The sequence below is a fragment of the Macrosteles quadrilineatus genome, unplaced genomic scaffold, assembly GCF_028750875.1.
Source record: "Macrosteles quadrilineatus isolate MER2022 unplaced genomic scaffold, UCM_ALF_1.0 Scaffold_3__2_contigs__length_128488019, whole genome shotgun sequence".
NCBI classification, from domain to species: Eukaryota; Metazoa; Arthropoda; class Insecta; order Hemiptera; family Cicadellidae; genus Macrosteles; species Macrosteles quadrilineatus.
In genome coordinates, this window is record NW_026542596.1 from 58,719,623 (window position 1) to 58,739,877 (window position 20,255).

Genomic DNA, 20,255 nt, shown 5'->3' on the forward strand with positions numbered 1-20,255 from the left:
CTTTACAACCTTCAATGTCAGTTAAGTTTAGCATTATTAATTAACCTCACTTTTCAGAATCGGTATCGAGTACAATGAAGCAAAGTATCGAGTATCGGCGATTCTTCGATACCACTGGTATCGAAGGTATCGAGGTATCGAGAATCGGAATCGGCCCATCCCTATTAATTTCCCAACATCAAATCGTGAGCTAGAGCCCATCTTAGTGCATTAGTGATGTTTTCTAAACTCGGCAAACCCGCAAAATGCCACTTAAGGCCAATAATCCGTTCCAAAAACGTAAGGAAATACAATGTGAAAATAAACTTGAGATCGAACTCCTTGGCTTGTGAGAACCAGGAAACAAGATAAAACATAACCTCAAGTAAACAAGCCCAAACGTTTGACATCAGTCCTGCTGAGCTAAGGTGTTGTGTGAAGATTTCGGCTGCTAGTGTACTTAATTCAAGCAACCAACTTTTGAAAATAAATGTTGTGAATTGTGATTTTCAAGAGAGAGAAAACTGTGGACTTGGCCAATTTGAAATTCTATAGTTCAAAATCGTCATTTAAGTTTATTTACACAGCTTTACATTGTTTTATAGGTTAAAAATACATATGCAGCTTATTATTAACCGCGCCGAACTATCCGAATCCGAAAATATCCGAATCCGAACCTCCCAATATCCGATCCGATCCGAACCGAGCCTCAACTATCCGATCCGAATCCGATCCGAAATGAAATTTCACTATCCGCACACCTCTAGTTAAAATGATTGCCCAGTACCTCTGTACCAAGTTTAAAAGCTCTATATTTATTACTTTTTGATATATTTAACCGTCTCGGGACTTTTTTCCCACCCTGTATTATTATTAGGTATGAATTGTCATTTTCACAGCAAGTTGGTTTATCCGTCCAAATCGTAATCCTGCCAGGGGCATGGTCCCGTGTTGGCCGGATATAAGAGGTTCTACTGCGCACTAAGAACATCCCTGTCTTAGTAAGGTGCTTCAAGTTTTTGTTTCTTGCTCAAGGATGGACTTTTTCCCATTCAGGTAAGCTTGTTATCCCAAAACAATCCATTTCCAGAGTAGAAGAGTCAGTTACCTTGATATATTTGCCTGGGTTGAAGAAATGAAATAAATTAATGTTGAGCTGTAAGTACTTGTACCAACTTTCAACAATCAAAATAATTTCTCACAGGAAAATTCAATCCACACATAACATACCTGAGCTTTCCGTCAAGAATGCTCCCCTTGGCCACTCTCGACACATAGATACCACTGTCGTTGGGATACTGAGGATCATCCCTGCCTCCGATCAGGTCTAGACCTAGGTCCTCGTCTGAGGCTAGATCTCCCTACAATAAAAAATGATATAATCAGTACCCCGAGTGAATACCCAAGGAGCATTTATATTTAAATTTTCACTACAGTAGATTCTAGGGATGGACGAGATTGGATTTTTAGTTCGAGACGAGACGAGACGAGATTTTTTATTTCTCATAAAATTTCGAGACGAGATCGAGACGGGATTTCCCTTCTCATACACAACGGGAAATGCACGTTCAAAATTTTTACCTGATTTTGTAACATTGTTAGATGACTGTTTAAATACAAAAATAATGATAGTAGGCAAGAATATTTACAATCTTTTATTAAAAAAACATCAGCATAACATTTTTTTATTAATCACGCCTAACTTATTAAAAATGCCTACAATTAGGAAACATAGTGATATCAGTTAGGATAGAGTTCAACTTATCCTAAAATAAAAAAAATCATAAAATAAAAGCAATATTAATTTTTATAAAACAGTTACTTGTTTTGACTTTTTATAGTAATAAAACATTCCTCACACTGCTTACACTTAACAAAACTTCTCAAATGTTATTAAAGTAATATTATTAACATAATTATATTTACATTTAAAGAATTAATTAAATAAGAACGCCTTCGCAAAGGAAACGCAACTACAACACGCTCCTGTATTGCGGGTATTGCATTGACTTTCTGCAGGCGTTTTTAATATTTTTTTTTTTTTTTTTTTTTTTTTTTTTTTTATTCTCGTCTCGATAAAAATCTCGGGCAAAAAGAAATCTCGTCTCGTGTAACGAGATTTAAAATTTCCCGAAAATTTCCCGAAATTTCGAGACTTGACCATCCCTAGTAGATTCCCTCAGTAGGATCTGTTAGGTTTGGACTTTGGATTGTTTTAAGACAAAATTTGTGTGACCCTTACATTTACACCATTTTGTCTCGTCTTGCAAACATTTGTTCACAACCTCTTCTCCAAGAGTGATGTTCGGTCTGTATTGATATTTTTGTTGCATTCCCTATTTTTAGATAGTACTGTAGAACTGCATTCATGTGGTTTTGTAATGTATTTATTAGTTGTAATTAGGGGTCCGGTACAGAAAATTTAAGGTCGGTACGGTCCATTATTTTTGGACCCCCAGTTCACGGTACAAAATAGGTACAGTATGCGGCTGCCAGTATTATTGCCGTTTTTATCTCAGAACTGTATTTAAACCATTATTTTAATTTCTTTAATACATTGGCATTGAAAATGGATGGTAAACTACATTCATAGTTTTTTTTTTACAACAATCAAAAAAGATAAAATATTTATGAAAAATATTTCAACTTACAAAATAAAGACTGTAGATTAGATATTATTATAGCAGTAGGCATTGGCCAGCGGCAAATTGAATGTTCACGATGAAAATACTGCAGTGTTAGAGGTGAAATTTAACAGCCAATATAAGACTATTATTTTCACGATTTAATAGGTTCGGATCGACCTAATGTTACTTTACTTTACCATACGACTTTAATGTGCTAAGCTACTGACTCAATCGAGTTCTTGGAAGTACTTGACTTGATCTTGAGTACAACAATTATTGTCTGATAAAATATTAATGGATTTGGGACTGCTAATGGGTTTTTATTGCATCATTACCCTAGTAAATATATTATGGAAATCATAAACAAACATCTGATAAACCTTGTATGTGCTCCTAACCAACTACGGTAGTGACTTGAGAGCAATTTAATTATTTATTACTAGAGGACCCATGCTGCTCCGCAGCGTTAAAATAATTATTATATCCGAGAAATAATCAAATTTATAATTTTTTATTGAGTAAAACGGTATCTTGAGCTTAACTGATTCAAACAATCAATAGCTCAATTTAAATCCTATAATTTACTGATTATTTTGTGTCTAAAACATATAGAAAAACAGGAGCAATACTGGAGCTATTGATTTTTAACCATATTAAAACATGAAAAATAATTTTTATATTGGTTATTTACCTTGCATTTGCTTGAAACTCGTCGGATTTGAATAACTTAAATGAAAGCCAGTATTTAACTGAAGGTTCTTAGACTAAAATATATGGGATTATAAATCTATAACTGGTAAAGGTACATCTGAATTTGAAGTAAGAAATATAAAATAAATCAAATTATGTGTTCTGGTCGTGTAATACTGTAGGTAAATATTTGTAGATGATTGATGGCAAATTTGTGCGTGCATACCTTCAATTCGAGACCTCAATCATGAAAATCGGTCGGGTAGAAGAGCCAAACGAACTCGGCAAAGAAAAACCAAATTTAACTTCCATAAGAAATACATGGGGAGCAAATTTTCATTTGCGTATACACCGAGTGGGATTATAGATAAATATATGTCGATGCTTGATGGTAAATCTGTGCGTGCATACCTTCAATTTGAGACCTCAATCATGAAAATCAGTCGGGTAGAAGAGCCCATCGAACTCGGCAAAGAAAAGCCAAATTTAACTCCCATAAGAAATACATGGGGAGAAAATTTCGTTTACGTATAAACTGAGTGGGATTATAGATAAATATATGCCGATGCTTGATGGCAAATCTGTGCGTGCATACCTTCAATTTGAGACCTCAATCATGAAAATCGGTCGGTTAGAAGAGCCAAACGAACTCGGAAAAGAGAAACAAAATTTAACTTCTATAAGAAATACATGGAGAGGAAATTTTTTTTACGTATAAACAAAGTGGGGTTATAGATAAATATTTGCCGATGCTTGATGGAAAATCTGTGCGTGCATACCTTCAATTCGAGACCTCAATCATGAAAATCGGTCGGGTAGATGAGCCAAACGAACTCGGCAAAGAGAAAAAAAATTTAACTCCCATAAGAAATACATGGGGAGCAAATTTCGTTTACGTAGAAATCGCGTGGAATTATAGATACATTGATGCCGATGCTTGATGGCAAATCTGTACGTGCATACCTTCAATTCGAGACCTCAATCATGAAAATCGGTTGGGTAGAAGAGCCAAACGAACTCGGCAAAGAGAAAACAAAATTTAACTCCCATAAGAAATACATGGGGAACAAATTTCGTTTACGTATAATCCGCGTGGGATTATAGATACATTTATGCCGATGCTTGATGGCAAATCTGTGCGTGCATAACTTCAATTTGAGACCTCAATCATGAAAATCGGTCGGGTAGAAGAGCCAATCGAACTCGGCAAAGATAAACCAAATTTAACTCCCATAAGAATAACATGGGGAGCAAATTTCTTTTACTTATAAGCCGAGTAGGATTATAGATAAATATATCCCGATGCTTGATGGCAAATCTGTGCGTGCATACCTTCAATTTGAGTCCTCAATCATGTAAATCGGTCGGGTAGAAGAGCCAATCGAACTCGGCAAAGATAAACCAAATTTATCTCCCATAAGAATAACATGGGGAGCAAATTTCTTTTACGTATAAGCCGAGTAGGATTATAGATAAAAATATGCCGATGCTTGATGGCAAATCTGAGCGTGCATACCTTCAATTTGAGACCTCAATCATGAAAATCGGTCGGGTAGAAGAGCCAAACGAACTCGGAAAAGAAAAACCAAATTTTTTTAATATATAAGATAGGCTGTACCAAACCGAATTAGTACCGTACCAAGTTTTTCGGTGCACTGCAGACCCCTAGTTGTAGCTTCCGATACTTGTATAAAATGCTTTCTGACACAATGATTTGACTTACCAAGTCAATGTCGAGCACCTCGGTGTCCCACTCCTGCAGGTCCGTGTCTATAGCTGAGTCGTGGCTGTAGTTGTGACTGGTCGCATGCAGCTGTAACATGCGACTCTCCTTCTCTAACTGGGCCTCCATCTTCTCTCTATAAAAATCAAAAAAATTTTAACAACTATTGTTCAAAACATTTTTTTATGATCGAGACAAATGTTGAACTCAAGAACCCATCTATGGACAATATTAGCTCATGCAAAATACTCACTTAAGCACGTTGAGTTCTTTGGTGGTTTCATTGCGCTGTTTCTTGATGTCGTCGCTGTCCCGCAACGCCTCAGCCAAGTCCGACACTGCTCTGTCACGCTCACGTCGCAGTCGATCACACAGTGAGCGGATACTCTCCCGCTCCAGCACAATCTTGTCCCGCTCGCTGAATGCCCAGTCTCTTCTCCGCTTACTCACCTCTGCCTCTTGGAGAGCCTCTGAACATACAGGACAAACATTACAACACATATTCAAATTAATTCAAATTGTCATTGTTTGCACTATTTAACATAAATAGGGCTGACAAAATTAATTTCTATACATCAGTGAAAATCCCCTAACAACCTTCCTTCAGTGATTCTTCCAAAAATATATGTGAATCGTTTCAGATGATTCACATATATTTTTGGAAGAATCACTTAAGTAAGGTTGTTAGGGGATTTTCACTAATGTATAAAAATTAATTCTGTCAGCCCTATTCTCGTAACATTTAAATTGATCTTGGATTTCCCTAATTCACACCAGTAAAATATTCAAAAAATTTGATACCATACTGGTAGTTTTCTTTACAAAAATATTTATCTTTTTTTAACACATTTACACAGTTAACTTTTTTACAAAGGAAATAATACGCCTATGTGATGGTACTTTTTTCAATGATGGAAATAACTAGGATTACGGTATCCTTATATATAATATTATAATATTAGTAAGATGTGAAGGCGATTTCTACAAAACACTACTCCTCCGTTAATAACAAACAGATTTTTACAAACGACGTGTCAAAATAAAGTATTTTTTGTGTAGACACCCCCCCTTTCACCAATTCCTGTAATAAAAGTCCTCAGGCTTTGCCCCACAGGCCATAAAAATCCCAAGGTATTTTATGAAGAAAATATTTTGTTTACTTTAACAGACAAATAATTTGTATTAATTACAGCTGTTCATAGTGAACACATGATACACACAAGAGCGTTCGTTTTCAGTTTCGATAAGTGGAGTACAGTGATTGATTACATTATCTTGGAGTTTACTCTTTTACATCGGAAATTATTACTGTTAGGGTTATTCGTTTTGAAAAAAACGCCTGTAATACTTTGCAATTGCTCGAATTCGAGCAACAGGTCCACTAGTAGTTCTTAACAAAATACCGATAGTCTTTAGTGACAAATTACCTTTAACTTTAAGATAAAAAAAAAATGGAAAATATAACTTTACTTTTTATTGATCCTTAAAACTTACTCAACTTATTTTCAGTTCTAATAATCTAAGAGATGGTAAATAACCAAAAGATGTAAGATTGTGATTGACTATTGATTTGACGAAAAACACCTGTCATAGTCTATGAGCAAAGTAAATAAATTCGGTACTTTCGTATTATACGGAAGACACCCTTATACAGCGCGCTGCGGCGGTGATGTTAGGTTGGGGGTTGGGTTATCAAAAATATAACCTGGTAGGACATTTCTAATTTTTTTATGAATCGAACAATACCAGATGAGTCATACTTTCGCCCACCAAATCCCCCCCAAGGAGGCCAAGGTCAGGTCGTTGACCGGAGCGGGCGCATCACCTGTCACCTCCTGTATCTGGGTCAGTATCCTGAGTGATGACTAATCTGGTATTGTTCGATTAAAAACAAAACGAGTTAAGTCCGACAAACAAGTTTATGATGATAACCTAACCTAACATAATCGTCGCATTCAATTCAATCCTCGTCTTCATCGCTGCCTTCTTAGAGGCAGAACTCAAAGTCCAATAATTGTAATCATGTTAAATTTGGACAGCAGTAAGTCAATTTAAGAGTTCTTTCCAACTATGTAGCTATTTTTGGTCTCTGGTAAAAATATCCCTCTAAAGTAAGTGGCCTCCTTAGAACACGAAAGTACCATACATTCTTTCTAAAATCACAGAAGAGAAGGATTATTCAACTCTCCTTTCCATTCTGCAATAAGAAAAACAAGTATCACAAACTGGTAAAAATCGTAACTAGAATCTTAACGTAAATCCAACCTTGCAACTCAGCCTGTAGTTTATCAGCATGTTTGCGCAGCTTGTCCAACTCCTGGTTAGCCTGGTCCAGGTTGTCCATCCTCTCCTTGTGACATTTACCCAACAGATCCATCGTGGTTGGCTGCAGCTCATGAGGGTCTTTCACTCCAACATCCCTGAAAACCACAGAACAATAATAGTCAAACAAAAATTGGTCGTTTCTATGAATCAGAAAAATCTTTGGGCTCACTATCAAAGGAATTATCGAAGAATATAATTCATTTATTTTATCCTATTTTGCGCTCTGGATTTGTTACTTAGAATCCACATGTAGCTTTAAGCATGAATTTTGAACAATGTAAAACTTGTGACCTTTTCACCAACCTTAAGTCAAAGAGCAAATGGATATACAGCCATTAACTTTTATATACTGAAGTAGAGAATCTATTTTATCTATATGAACCAGCGTCCAGCAGTAACCAATCTATAGATTAAAAATTATTGCATTTTCTTACAAAATATATTTAAATTATTTATTCATCTCTACTCACCTCTCCCTGTTGTAGGCGTACTCGAACCTGGACTTGTAGCCTTCTCTCTGCGACTCCTCCTTGGCTGTGAACTCTCCGAACCTCTCTTGAAGATCGTAACACTCCTTTAACGCCTTGTCTCTGTCATGCAGTGCGGACTGGATCTCTCTCTTCAGCGTCTCCATGTGGTATGTCAGTGCGGTTTTCTGCCAACAAAAAATTTGTTCGAGGTTTAAACGCATTCAGGAAAATTGACCAGATATTTTGGAAAGTTAATACAACTATCCAACCCATTAATGCAGGTATATTTTTCTTTATTTCCCCATTGTATGTATTTTTTTAGGTTACTTCCTTTTATGTGTATTTTAATACGATATGGCAATATTTAACCAAAATAAAAGCCGACATATAACAATCTGAATCATCCTCCTCTTCTTTAGCAATAAGAAGTGTAAGAAGTGTAGGCCTACTGATACCAAATTTTTGTCGGTAGGCCTACTCATTTTTGTTCGTAATACGTCTACGTCTGTATATAGTATGTGTCCGTGTTTCGTATTTAAAGTCTTGACGACCTTTTCGAAGTTACAGTGTTAAATGTTCTTATACGAGATCTGATGATGAGGACTTAAGTCCTCGAAACGCGTAATCTGTAAGGACTACACAAGTTCACTTTGGCAGCATTCAGGTAATTTTATACTTTTTATAGTTTGTTCAGTGAGCCAGAGACAAAATAACTCAAAAATGAAATTTACTCAAGCATAATTTATAGGATATAATTACAGAAATTTGCTTTTTGAGCCTGTGGTCTATACCTAACACCTAAGGACCTAACCTAAGGACTCTTCCTTAGGTTTGTATCAACTTTTAACAGAATGACCACTTTCAAGTGCCTTAAGTCCCACGTTATTGTCAGAATCTTTTACAACCATACACTTTAGTTTATAATAATTAATACCAAAAGAAAGAATAGTTTTGAAAGATACAAATGGTTATGTGCTTGGTAATCCTGGAAGTATTGCTAAAGTTTTTAACAATTTTTTTTCGAATACAGTAAGTAACTTAAATGTTCAAAAGGCTACTGTCAATGGAGTCCATGCTTCAGTGAAACATATCTGTAATGATAATGGGATATCATTGTGCAGCCTCAGGCTAACTAATGTGGAGGAAATCAAAAAGATTGTTTTGTCACTAAAAAACAAATCATCCGTTGGCTGGGATGAGATCCCAATTAAATTGATAAAAGCCACTGTTAATATCATTGCTGAACCTTTATCTCAAATTATTAACCAGTGTTTAATACATGGAATTTTTCCGGATAAACTAAAACTTTCCCAAATCTCACCAATATTTAAAAAGGGCCTAAAATCGGATATTAACAATTACCGTCCAATTTCTGTATTGAGTAATTTTTCTAAAATATTTGAGAAGGTCATAAATTTGAGATTGGTTAGTTATTTTGAAAGCAATCATCTATTTTATAACAAACAATTTGGATTCAGGAAAAATTTAAGCACAGGTTCTGCACTAACACAGTTTATAAATGAGGTTACCCAGGCTTTGGACGGGTCTCAGGCTACAGCTGGTGTTTTCTGTGACCTGTCCAAAGCTTTTGACTGTGTTGATCACTCAGTCCTTCAGCTCAAGCTGAGTGATTATGGTATTGGGGGAAGTTGTCACTCTCTATTGAGTTCTTACCTTTCTAATAGAAAACAAAGAACTGTAATAACACTGGATAAGATCAAGTACTATTCGCCATGGGAAAACCTATCGGCAGGTGTGCCCCAAGGTTCAATCTTAGGTCCTCTATTCTTTCTAATTTACATTAATGACCTCCCTAAAGCTATTGATCAGGAACTAATTCTTTTTGCAGATGATACAACAGCCTTGATAAAAAATAATAGTACTTCTGAAATGCTATCTTCTCTTGAAAATGTGGTTCATGACATGGAAGGTTGGTTCTTGAACAATGGATTAAAACTTAATCTTGAAAAAACGCAAACAATAAAATTTTCTGTCAGAAACAATGGTAATAAAATTGAATCCCTTAAATTGGCAACGTCTCATAAATTTCTAGGTGTTTACATAGACGAATCACTTAAATGGGATGTACATCTGAATCAATTAAAAAGTAAACTTAGATCCATGTCAATTGTATTTCTGCACTTAAGGGACTGTGTTCCTAAAGAAACTCTGAAAATGGTTTATCATGCTTATGTAGAATCAGTATTGAGGTATGGTATAATCTTATGGGGTCAGGCTACCGGAGTCAAATCAATATTCAGGCTACAAAAACGCATTATCCGTATTATGACCAGCTCTCATCCACGTAGTTCATGCAAAAACCTTTTTCGAAATTTAAAAATCCACACCCTAACAGGACTGTACATCTTGGAATCACTAAACTACATTCATTCAGCTAAAAACGACCTCCCAGAATCAATTCAAATCAACCATAGATATAATACTCGAAATGAAAACATTTTTAGATTTCCAAGGCACCATTTGACCCTTTATGAAAAAAGTCCACTATATGCTGGGCTGAGGCTGTACAATGTGCTGCCTGCAAACTATAAATTGCTAAATGAAAATAATTTTAAAGATAAAATAGGTGAACTCTTAATTGACAGAGCCTTTTATTTAATTGCAGATTTTCACAATGCCCCTTTAGTTTAGAAAAGTTTTATCATTCAATTTTGTTAATTATATTATCATCTTGATTACTATTTTATTTTTTATATTCTGACAATTCGAACTCTGACAATGCACCTATTCTGTATGTAACACATGTAAAGAATGTTATGTGCAAATAAAATATGTCTATGTCTATGTCTATGTCTAATTTAACTTGCTGTTACCCGCGGGCTTTGCCCCGTTTGACATCATGAATATTAATAAAACTATTGATTGCCTTACTGGTTTGGGTGGCATTTTGAAAGGTTTTTCATGGTTACTTTGAAGAACAACGTAGGACTTAATAAGCTGTCAGGTCAGAGGCCCTAGTAGAGTATTAAAATAAAAATAAAAATTGCATTGACAATCGCCGATACAAGCCGAAACATGTAAACTACCTTCAATTAAAAATGAGCTGTTTGTCAGATTTATAAGGTATGTAACCTATTTATTATATTGAATATAACAGCTCAGGAGCTAGAATAGAAATTAATTTTAATTAAAATAAAAGATGACTAAGTCCTTTAAGCCTGTGGTTATATTGGATACTCATGGAAAAAATCTGCTCAATTGGTCAAGTATTTTTCACGTAGTTGACATACTCAAAACATTCATATCTATAATATTAGTTCCTTCCATCCAAGTCATTGACTTGATCAGTAATGCAATAAAATTACTAACACACTAATACGTTTCCCAGATTAATATTCTAAAAAGTCAAAATAAAAATAAAAATTTGGCTATGAGGTTTCTGCTATAAACAATTCAAATTAGCTGCATACATACATTAAAAAAATAATAGTGTTGCACCCTGTTGGTAAACCTAGTAACTGCTGATAAGGTTAACATGGGAAACTCCAGAGCCACTGGGGCAGAGCCCAAAAGTCCGATCATAATAAAACTACTTAGTTTTTTTATTTAATGTATAAAGAATCAGTGTACCAAAATTTCAGCCTCCTAGGAAATTGGGAAGTAGGAGAAATTAGTGAGTCAGTCAGTGAGGGCTTTGCATTTTGTAGGTATACTAGCTAGCTGTACCCGCGGGCTTTGCCCCGTTTTACTTCATAAGTGAGCTCGTTCGCATGGCTCGTTGTCCTGGTTGAAGTTTGTTCGCTACGCTCACTCACCTATAGGTTTGAGCTGGTTCGCTGCGCTCACTTGCCTTCAGGTTAGCTCGTTCGCTACGCTAACTCGCCTCCAGGTTGAAGTTCGTTCGCTACGCTCACTCACCTTTTGGTTGCAAATTAGCTGTTGTCATAAATTAAAAAAATAATAGTGCTGCACCCTGTTGGTAATCCTTGTAACTTTAATGCTATTGCACATCATAGAACAGATCAACTTGTTTAATTGAAACAGCTGTTAAGATTCATTAATTCCATTTAAATATGAATACTCATAAGGTTAACATGGGAAACTCCAGAGCCAATGGGGCGGAGCCCGAGAGTCCGATCAGAATAAAAACAACTTAGTTTTCCTATTTAATGCATAAAGAATCAGCGTACCGAATTTCAGCCTCCTAGGTAAATGGGAAGTGGGAGAATTAGTGATGAGTGAGTGAGTGAGTCAGTCAGTGAGGGCTTTGCCTTTTTTATATATATAGATGACCAAACACAGCTCCACATGACAAACATAGCCTACCTCATCCATCATCTCCTTAGTCTGCATCTCCAGTGCCTTGCATTTCTTGTACGCCTGCGTCAGGTCTTCAGTCAGTTTCTCCATCTCCTTGTGTACACTGTCTCTCTCACTCATCACTAGCGAATACTCCTGCATCGCTGCGTTGCGCTCCTCCGTCAACCGCTTCAGATCCTTGTTGGCTTTCATCCGCACAGCCATCGCCTGGTTGATCTCCTTCACCGCCTCCTCGTGCTGCTGCTGCACCTGCCACATCACAACTATCTAGATGGCGTTGCTTAATTCACTTTAGAATTTATATTGTAGATTTATAACAGTTTATAACAGAATTAGAAACTAAACTAAAATATGATTGCCTCATTTAAAAGTTCCTTTGCAAGATGATTCATACCATATTTTTACCTAATGTCCTGCAAATTTTGCACAATCCAGATTTTTTGGCAAATCATCAAAGAATTTTTTTCTTAAGATGTTATTTAAGAACTTTTAAGCAATGCTAGAGTGAAATTAAAAACTCAGTAGCTCCAATAGTAATACAGTAGACTGCCTTTGCCACTGTTACTTGCGGAAGTTATGACCAAAACTTGTGAGTGAATACAATAAGCCTAACCTGTCAGCACCACATTTATGATTTATTTTAATGTCATGTACGAGTGTTTTCTTTACCAAGATCAGTTTAAACATTTCAATGTTATGGTGTTGTAAAATTTTAATGTAGCATTTCCACACAAAAGAAAACAAAATGTCATGATGCATGTATTTTTTAAATTTTTAACCCTTTTTCCTGCAACCCGACACTTCTCAAACTCAGCCTTCCAATAATTACATTAAGATGAGTTTGTGAGACAATGTTGAGCTATTGTAGCACTATCAGGTTTTATCAAAATAAGAAAATATACCTTTTTCACCCATGTGGTAGATGTCAACTACATTTTAAACACAAAACACAACAGTAATCAACCTACTTTTGACATTATGTAATGATTTAAATCACATAGACTAGACCTAATACAGTCACAGCCCAGCTTAAATAGGGAGCACCCTCTTTCCTACCCCATAAATCCTATAGGCCGTGAGACAGGTGAAGGACTCTAAGGGATTATAACCCTCACACACAGACACTCCTACACAAACACACAATATGTCATGCGCTGTGGGAAGGTAGGACCCTGAGCGCTGGCGAGTGTGCGTGCATTAGTGGAAGGGACGTTAATCTTTCAGAGTCCTTCGCCTGCCTCACAGCCTATAGCCTCTTCTAAATGGACTACAAAGATTATATATCAACACTTAATTGAATTGTTCACATAAATTTTAACAGATCTCTTGGTAGATTTGCTTTTGCCAACACTGCAACTAGTAGATTGAAACAAAAAGTGGTTTCTCAAACCATTTAGCCCACACCATTGTCTTTCTTTACAAATTTAAGATAAACTAAAATTTCATCACCATTGCTTAATTCACAACTGGCCTAGTTGTTAAAGTATATAAATGACTCTTATCCTCAAAGTTTGAGTACAAGTACAACATAACTTCAATGTCTATTAACTAATCAGTTGTTAGAAGTCTGCTTATATAAGCAGGTAGGTCTGCCTATCACATAAAACGATCAATGAAGTATTTGATACGACATTTTGTGGTCCAATTTTGAAACCGTGAGGATAAGGTGTTTTAAACTACAATTGATTGTAACCGGAAAATCAATTGTATTTACCAAAAAACAAACTATAATACACACACACACATACACACACAAAACACTCAGCAAACACAGAGGTTAAAAATGTATTTATTTACAACAAATTGAGTCATTTAAATATGGAAGGAAACAATGAGAAAGGATATGCGGAAAATTTGTTAGATGCAGTTTCAACCGGCAATTTAAGAACCAGGACACCATTAACTATACTAAGGTTAAATTTTTTGTATTGTGTTTGAGCAGTTATCACTAAACTAAAGCATTTTAGTTTCTGTTCACACAGGTAATTCAGATAAACATAATAAAAAAAAAATATTCTATGACAGTTGAGAGGCTGAATGCATAAAATGAAATTAAGAAGCTTCTATTTTCTTCGTACTCTTAATTTAATTTGATCCTCTACATATATTATGTAATGTTTTATGTTTTATTCTTTTCTCTTTTTTTTACAAATAGTGTAGACTTTTCAAGGCCGAGGTGCTTCTGAAGAGCGTAAAGTAGTGTGAACCATCTGATTACTCTACAAACACAAAACTAGTCCATCTACAAAATCGGCAGAAATACCCGCTTCTACAAACATTATATTCGTTCCATGTTCAGGAGGGGGTTAAAGCTCTTAGAAAATAGGTCACTGGGTTCAAACTACCAGGTTTAACGATTGACACTACAAAATTGGAATTAAAAATAAATGCATGCTACAAAAAAGAGAAAAGTTATCATGAAGGCGATGAAGGTCTATTATTGACAACGGAGAGTGTTATAGTGAACATGCATCTTCAGTGTGGATTGTGTGGTGGCTTGCTAATTTGTTCCAATATTCAAATGAATAAGCTAAACTGCAAATCAGAAATCTAAAAATAACAGCTGCTTATTTGCGGAGTACTATTTTGAAACAACTTTCAAGTGAAATAAATAGTTAAATAGCTAGACAGATTGTATTACGAATCTAAGTGACGAAGTGTTTTAAAACTGACTGTGAACTCAGTGAACAACTGTTTTAAAACTGAAATATGTTTAACTCAATGTAATGTAATTGTGTTGATCGCTTACAAAACAAGAAAAGTGATTGAAATGTTTTACAATATTGAAAAAGGTGATAAAAAATAAAAAAAATAAACATTTTTGTGACCTTATTTACATTTGAACACAGTATGCAATAAATTTGATTTCAGGTGGGGTTGGAATATTGTCTTCCATTATTATTACAACATCTCATTGTTGTATTGGCCTTGTCAGTCAATAAATTTTACTGACAAAAAAAATCATAAAAAGTTTTAAGTTAATAACATTATTTTGTAAATTACCTGAATACAACAGCAAGAATATCAATTTAATCTATATATTAATTACAAAAGCCGATTCTTTGCGTCAAAATTTTGGGCAACTGGGACGTTGTAGAATGACGGGAGAGGGCTCAAATTAAAGGTCTCAATCCCGTGACGGCGGGAAAAATAGTGAAATTCCCCAAATTTTAACACCAAATTAGATATAACGTAAAATGATCTCCATAAGAATAGCATTAGAAGCCATTTGCTGCTTTTTGTTTATTTTTGTTGTCAATACAGCTGATCATGATTTATCATCAAGCCAGTAAGCAATATTACATTTGGATTAAACTCATTTTCCAGTAAATTCTGCAATGTACGGTATACTATATAAATTTAACCAGGGATAACGTCTTAGAATGTTGAAATAAATTTTTTACTGTACATGTTGAAAATTTGTGTGTTTAATAATTGAATAATTTGTTTTACATTTTTATCTTTTTAGGGACTTATGTCCCTACATGCCCCTAGTATAGTTTAAAATCGGATAATAAAATACTCCTTAGTTGGGATGGACGGGTCCCGAAATTTCGGGAAAAAAATATTTCCGATTATCGGGACGGGATTACATTTGATTCGGGAATTTTTCGGGACGGGATTTAGTCCGATCGCCGGCGATTTTGCCGCTTCGCGAGTGCCGATGACGCCGCTATTTCGAGCGATAGGTCCGCGAACGCAGGAGACGAAGTTGTTTCGATGATTGCGCCGTGACCGCGGAGTCATAACAACGATCGTGCCGTGACCGCGGAGTCATACTGACGATCGCGCCGTGACCGGGGAGTCATACCGACGATCGCGCCGTGACCGGGGAGTCATACCGACGATCGCGCCGTGACCGGGGAGTCAATCCGACGATCGCACCGTGACCGCGAGTCATACCGACGATCACCCCGTGACCGTGGAGTCATACCGACGATCACCCCTTGACCGCGGAGTCATACCAACAATCACGACATGACCGCGGAGTCATACCGACGATCGCGCCATGACTGTAAGTCATACCGACGATCACCCCGTGACCACAGAGTCATACCGACGATCACCCCGTGACCGCGGAGTCATACCGACGATCACCCCGTGACCGCGGAGTCATACCAACGATCACGACATGACCGCAGAGTCATACCGACGATCGCGCCGTGACCGTGAGTCATACCGACGATCGCACTGTGACCGTGAGTTATACCGACGATCACCCCGTGACAGCGAGTCATACCGACGATCACCCCGTGACCACAGAGTCATACCGACAATCACGACATGACCGCGGAGTCATACCGACGATCGCGCCATGACTGTAAGTCATACCGACGATCACCCCGTGACCACAGAGTCATACCGACAATCACGCCGTGACCGCGGAGTCATACCGACGATCACGCTGTGACCGCGAGTCATACCGACGATCACCCCGTGACCGCGGAGTCATACCGACGATCACCCCGTGACCGCGGAGTCATACCAACGATCATGACATGACCGCAGAGTCATACCGACGATCGCGCCGTGACCGTGAGTCATACCGACGATCGCGCTGTGACCGTGAGTCATACCGACGATCACCCCGTGACCGCGGAGTCATACCAACGATCACGACATGACCGCGGAGTCATACCGACGATCGCGCCGTGACCGTGAGTCATACCGACGATCGCGCTGTGACCGTGAGTCATACCGACGATCACCCCGTGACAGCGAGTCATACCGACGATCACCCCGTGACCGCGGAGTCATACCAACGATCACGACATGACCGCGGAGTCATACCGACGATCGCGCCGTGACCGTGAGTCAAACCGACAATCGCACTGTGACCGCGAGTCACAAGTTTCTATAGGGACCTGAAAAATTGTTACCCATTTTTGGTTTTTATAGATCAGTGCCACAAACGGTAAAGATTGATTTTGTATGCCTTTTTTGGTAACTGCAATACTCAAGACTTTCTTTTTATGCACAGAAAAAAATCCCGTCCCGTCTCGTCCCGAAAATCGGGAAGGAAATAAAAATCCCGTCCCGTCCCGTCCCAAACTAAAAATTCAATCCCGTCCATCCCTACTCCTTAGTAAAAATAATAATTACCTATACCAAGTAAAAGGTTAAAACATGAGGAGTTATGTCAGGCAAACCTAGTTAGATTAGAAAACACTAAGGTTGTTTCAAAACCAAAAGAAGTGGGCTATTTCAGAAGTCATTCAACCCCAAAAACCAACCAATAGAATCCAGATAACTACAGAGATAACTGATTCAGAAGTTCATGAATAATCACACTCTGAAATCAAACTTAGTTCCAAACGAGTCAAAAACACCAAAGACCAAATGATTTGTGACAATGTGCTGAACACTGAGCAAGCCACACACATACAGTAATATTGTGGACATACAGTCAAGTTAACCTTGGTAAGGGCTTCCTGGTACTCGTTGCGTTCCCTCAAAGCGATGTCCCACTGTCGTATAGCTGCTGTACACTGCTGCTTCAGTCCGTTACGTTCTCTGATGGCTACGTTGCGCTCTTGTATCATCTCCTCACACTTCTTCTTCATCCTACCCATCTCCTCCTACATAACATTGACAATTTTAAAACTACGTTTAGTTTTAGGAGGAAAAACCACTTGGCTAAGAACTACGAAGAGGGAATGGGTTTACAAGTAACTTGAACAACAAAAAAGTTTCAGGGAGTTAAAAGCACACAAAAAGATCACATAACTATAAAGTTGATACTTTGTCCTTAAAAGTGCCTTCTTCAGAAGAAAGAAGTATAATGGCAGTAATTATTATAATATTATTACTAATTGGCAATGTTTGAACTAACCAAATCAGTCTGGAAACACATTACTTTTTAATCAACCACTTAAAAAAAGCAAGTTAGTTGTGTATCCATTCCTTCCGCCTAAATATAAACCCCTAAATGAGCCCATTGTGATTGTGTTTTATGACAAATAATGACAAAACATACCTGGCCAGACAAACAAAGTAAAATAAACCAAACACATAAAACACTGAGAACAAATTAGGAGTAACAATTTTTATTTCCAAAACATCAGTTTCAGAGATTGGCAACTGCTGACACATTTTTATGCGGTTAATGGACTCCTTTAGGGAAAAAATTTCGAACGAAATATATTTAATATTTATGAGCTGCAATCTCGATTCTGTACATATTTGAATTGTACATAGTTAGTAATAGTATATTTTAAAGTAAAAATCTACAGTATATAAACAAATCTAGCCAAAGAGACAGAAGGTTAATTTACAACGTAAATTGCATCTTTGAATTTAATAATGAGTTTTCTAGTGTGAATGCAGAACATAAAATATAACAAAACATAACAAGACCATTAATTTTACAAAGCCCAAACAATTAATTAGCTGGAGGTTGTCACAGAAAAGAAAGTATTTGGCAATTTCGATGGTAAATGGTACAGTGGCAACTCAAGTGGTTAAATACTTTTTTCTGGGTTTAGCGATACCCCCGACCAACCTCTTCACAACAAAACATTTCAAAGTAGCTAAGCTAAATAACATTGCAGACCTGAGCCAGCTCTAGTTTGTCCACAGTAGATGAATGAGATGTTATGAGGTCGTCGTAGCGTTTCCGCAGCGAGTCGTACTCCTCCTTGACTGCCTCGTACTTGCTTCTCATCGTCATAAAGTGTTGGTTGATGGTGTCAGTGTTTCCAGCCTCCGCCAAGTTGCCATCCTGTAGGGCAATCACAAGTTTATCAAGTTGTGAACTGCTATGTTTTTAACAGGATACAACTCCAAAAAATGTTAAGGTGAATGATGAACTTAGGGCACCAGGACCTATGATTTTTACGCAGTTTGTTGTTAGTTTACATTCAGTCGTACAAGGTTACAATAAACAAATATCTCCATTAGATATTAATAGTTGAATATAACTTGTAGTTAATTTTTTTGTATTGTTTCTGGACCAGTTTTTGACAAATAAAACGTTAAATTTCCTGTTGTCGCCTTGTGAGCCAAGTTTTGACCTTAAGAATTATACAAATTTCGGCTCTTCAGTTGTCATATCGTCGTACATTTATCTTGCCTCAAGAGGTAAAAGTAAACGAATGAAATGAAAAAAAAATCTTAATTTTACCAGGCTACACATCTAACCCATAAGAACAATACTTGGACCATATGGTGACAAAAAGAAATTTAACATATGGTACCTGGTGGTGAGCCCTCATATCCGACAGTTCTCTCTCCAGCCGCTGCTTGTCTGTAGCCAGGTCTGCGTACTTGTTGCGCAGAGTGGATGTCTCTGCAGCCGCAGCCTCCAGCTGTGTCATTGCTGCGTGGTGTTGTCCTCTGTAGTACTCCAGGTCCTTCATGGTGTGTTCACATCTGCGCACTGTCTCACTGTGCTGTCTGAATAGTCGAAAAAATAAGTTAATACTATGTTAGCAGCTAAAAACAAAAGGGAAATTTAGTTCAATGTAAGTTAACATTTTTTTAGGGTGGGGGGGGGGGGGTGATTAGGCCTTACCATGAAGAGCTGTTTATACATTTTTTTCAATATTTATCGGTTATCTAAAAGCCACTATCATAACTTTCTTGTACCTTACCATAATTTTGAAAAATAGTTGGTGTGCATAATATTTACCTCCTGAGCAGTTGCAGTTCACTGGTAGTTTTCTCACATTGTTGTTTCATAGTGTCGTAATCTCTGTCCCGTCCTCGCTCACCCGACCCTCCTCCATACGAGCGGGACATGGTGTCTGTCAACACATGAACGTTACACAACGTACAAGGAAAGTTTAAAAAGTAGGCCTAACTAATTTTTTAGTATAGCCTGTCTTTGGATGAAAATAACGCTGTCATCTTTACGGTTTTTAATTTGATGGGAGGAAAATACTGAAAGCCTCTAAAATTGTTGTATCCATCTCAGGGATCACACTCTTAATGTTTTTAAGTCTGAGACGAACAGTTCGGGGCTAGAGCCTTATGTCTTGGGACGTTCTTTTATTAGGTATCAGGGCCTATGTTATGATAAGTTATGATTTTAGTTAGTACTGTATATTTGACCCGACTAATGCAATTTTGTCAATCTAACCAAATAAACGACTTATAGACTTATTGATGTGTAGGTGGGACATAAAAAACCCGTGTGGAATTTATGGTTAGAGACAAACC

General features: G+C 37.1%; 1 protein-coding gene across 3 annotated transcripts in view; it reads right to left on the bottom strand.

The window, feature by feature from the left end:
* LOC128988444 (disks large homolog 5-like) overlaps positions 1-20,255 on the bottom strand; it is a 67,282-nt gene that overhangs the window by 22,997 nt on the left and 24,030 nt on the right. For 2 of the 3 annotated variants that reach the window (XM_054409728.1, XM_054409729.1), the window contains 10 exons: positions 19,726-19,840; positions 19,292-19,490; positions 18,649-18,816; positions 17,501-17,674; positions 12,102-12,344; positions 7,815-7,999; positions 7,285-7,439; positions 5,273-5,489; positions 5,020-5,155; positions 1,210-1,340 (listed from right to left, as the gene is read on the bottom strand). In XM_054409728.1, the coding sequence (XP_054265703.1) occupies positions 1,210-1,340; positions 5,020-5,155; positions 5,273-5,489; positions 7,285-7,439; positions 7,815-7,999; positions 12,102-12,344; positions 17,501-17,674; positions 18,649-18,816; positions 19,292-19,490; positions 19,726-19,840 (1,723 nt within the window). The remainder of the gene's footprint in view (positions 1-1,209; positions 1,341-5,019; positions 5,156-5,272; positions 5,490-7,284; positions 7,440-7,814; positions 8,000-12,101; positions 12,345-17,500; positions 17,675-18,648; positions 18,817-19,291; positions 19,491-19,725; positions 19,841-20,255) is intronic. The other variant, XM_054409730.1, reaches the window with a different exon arrangement.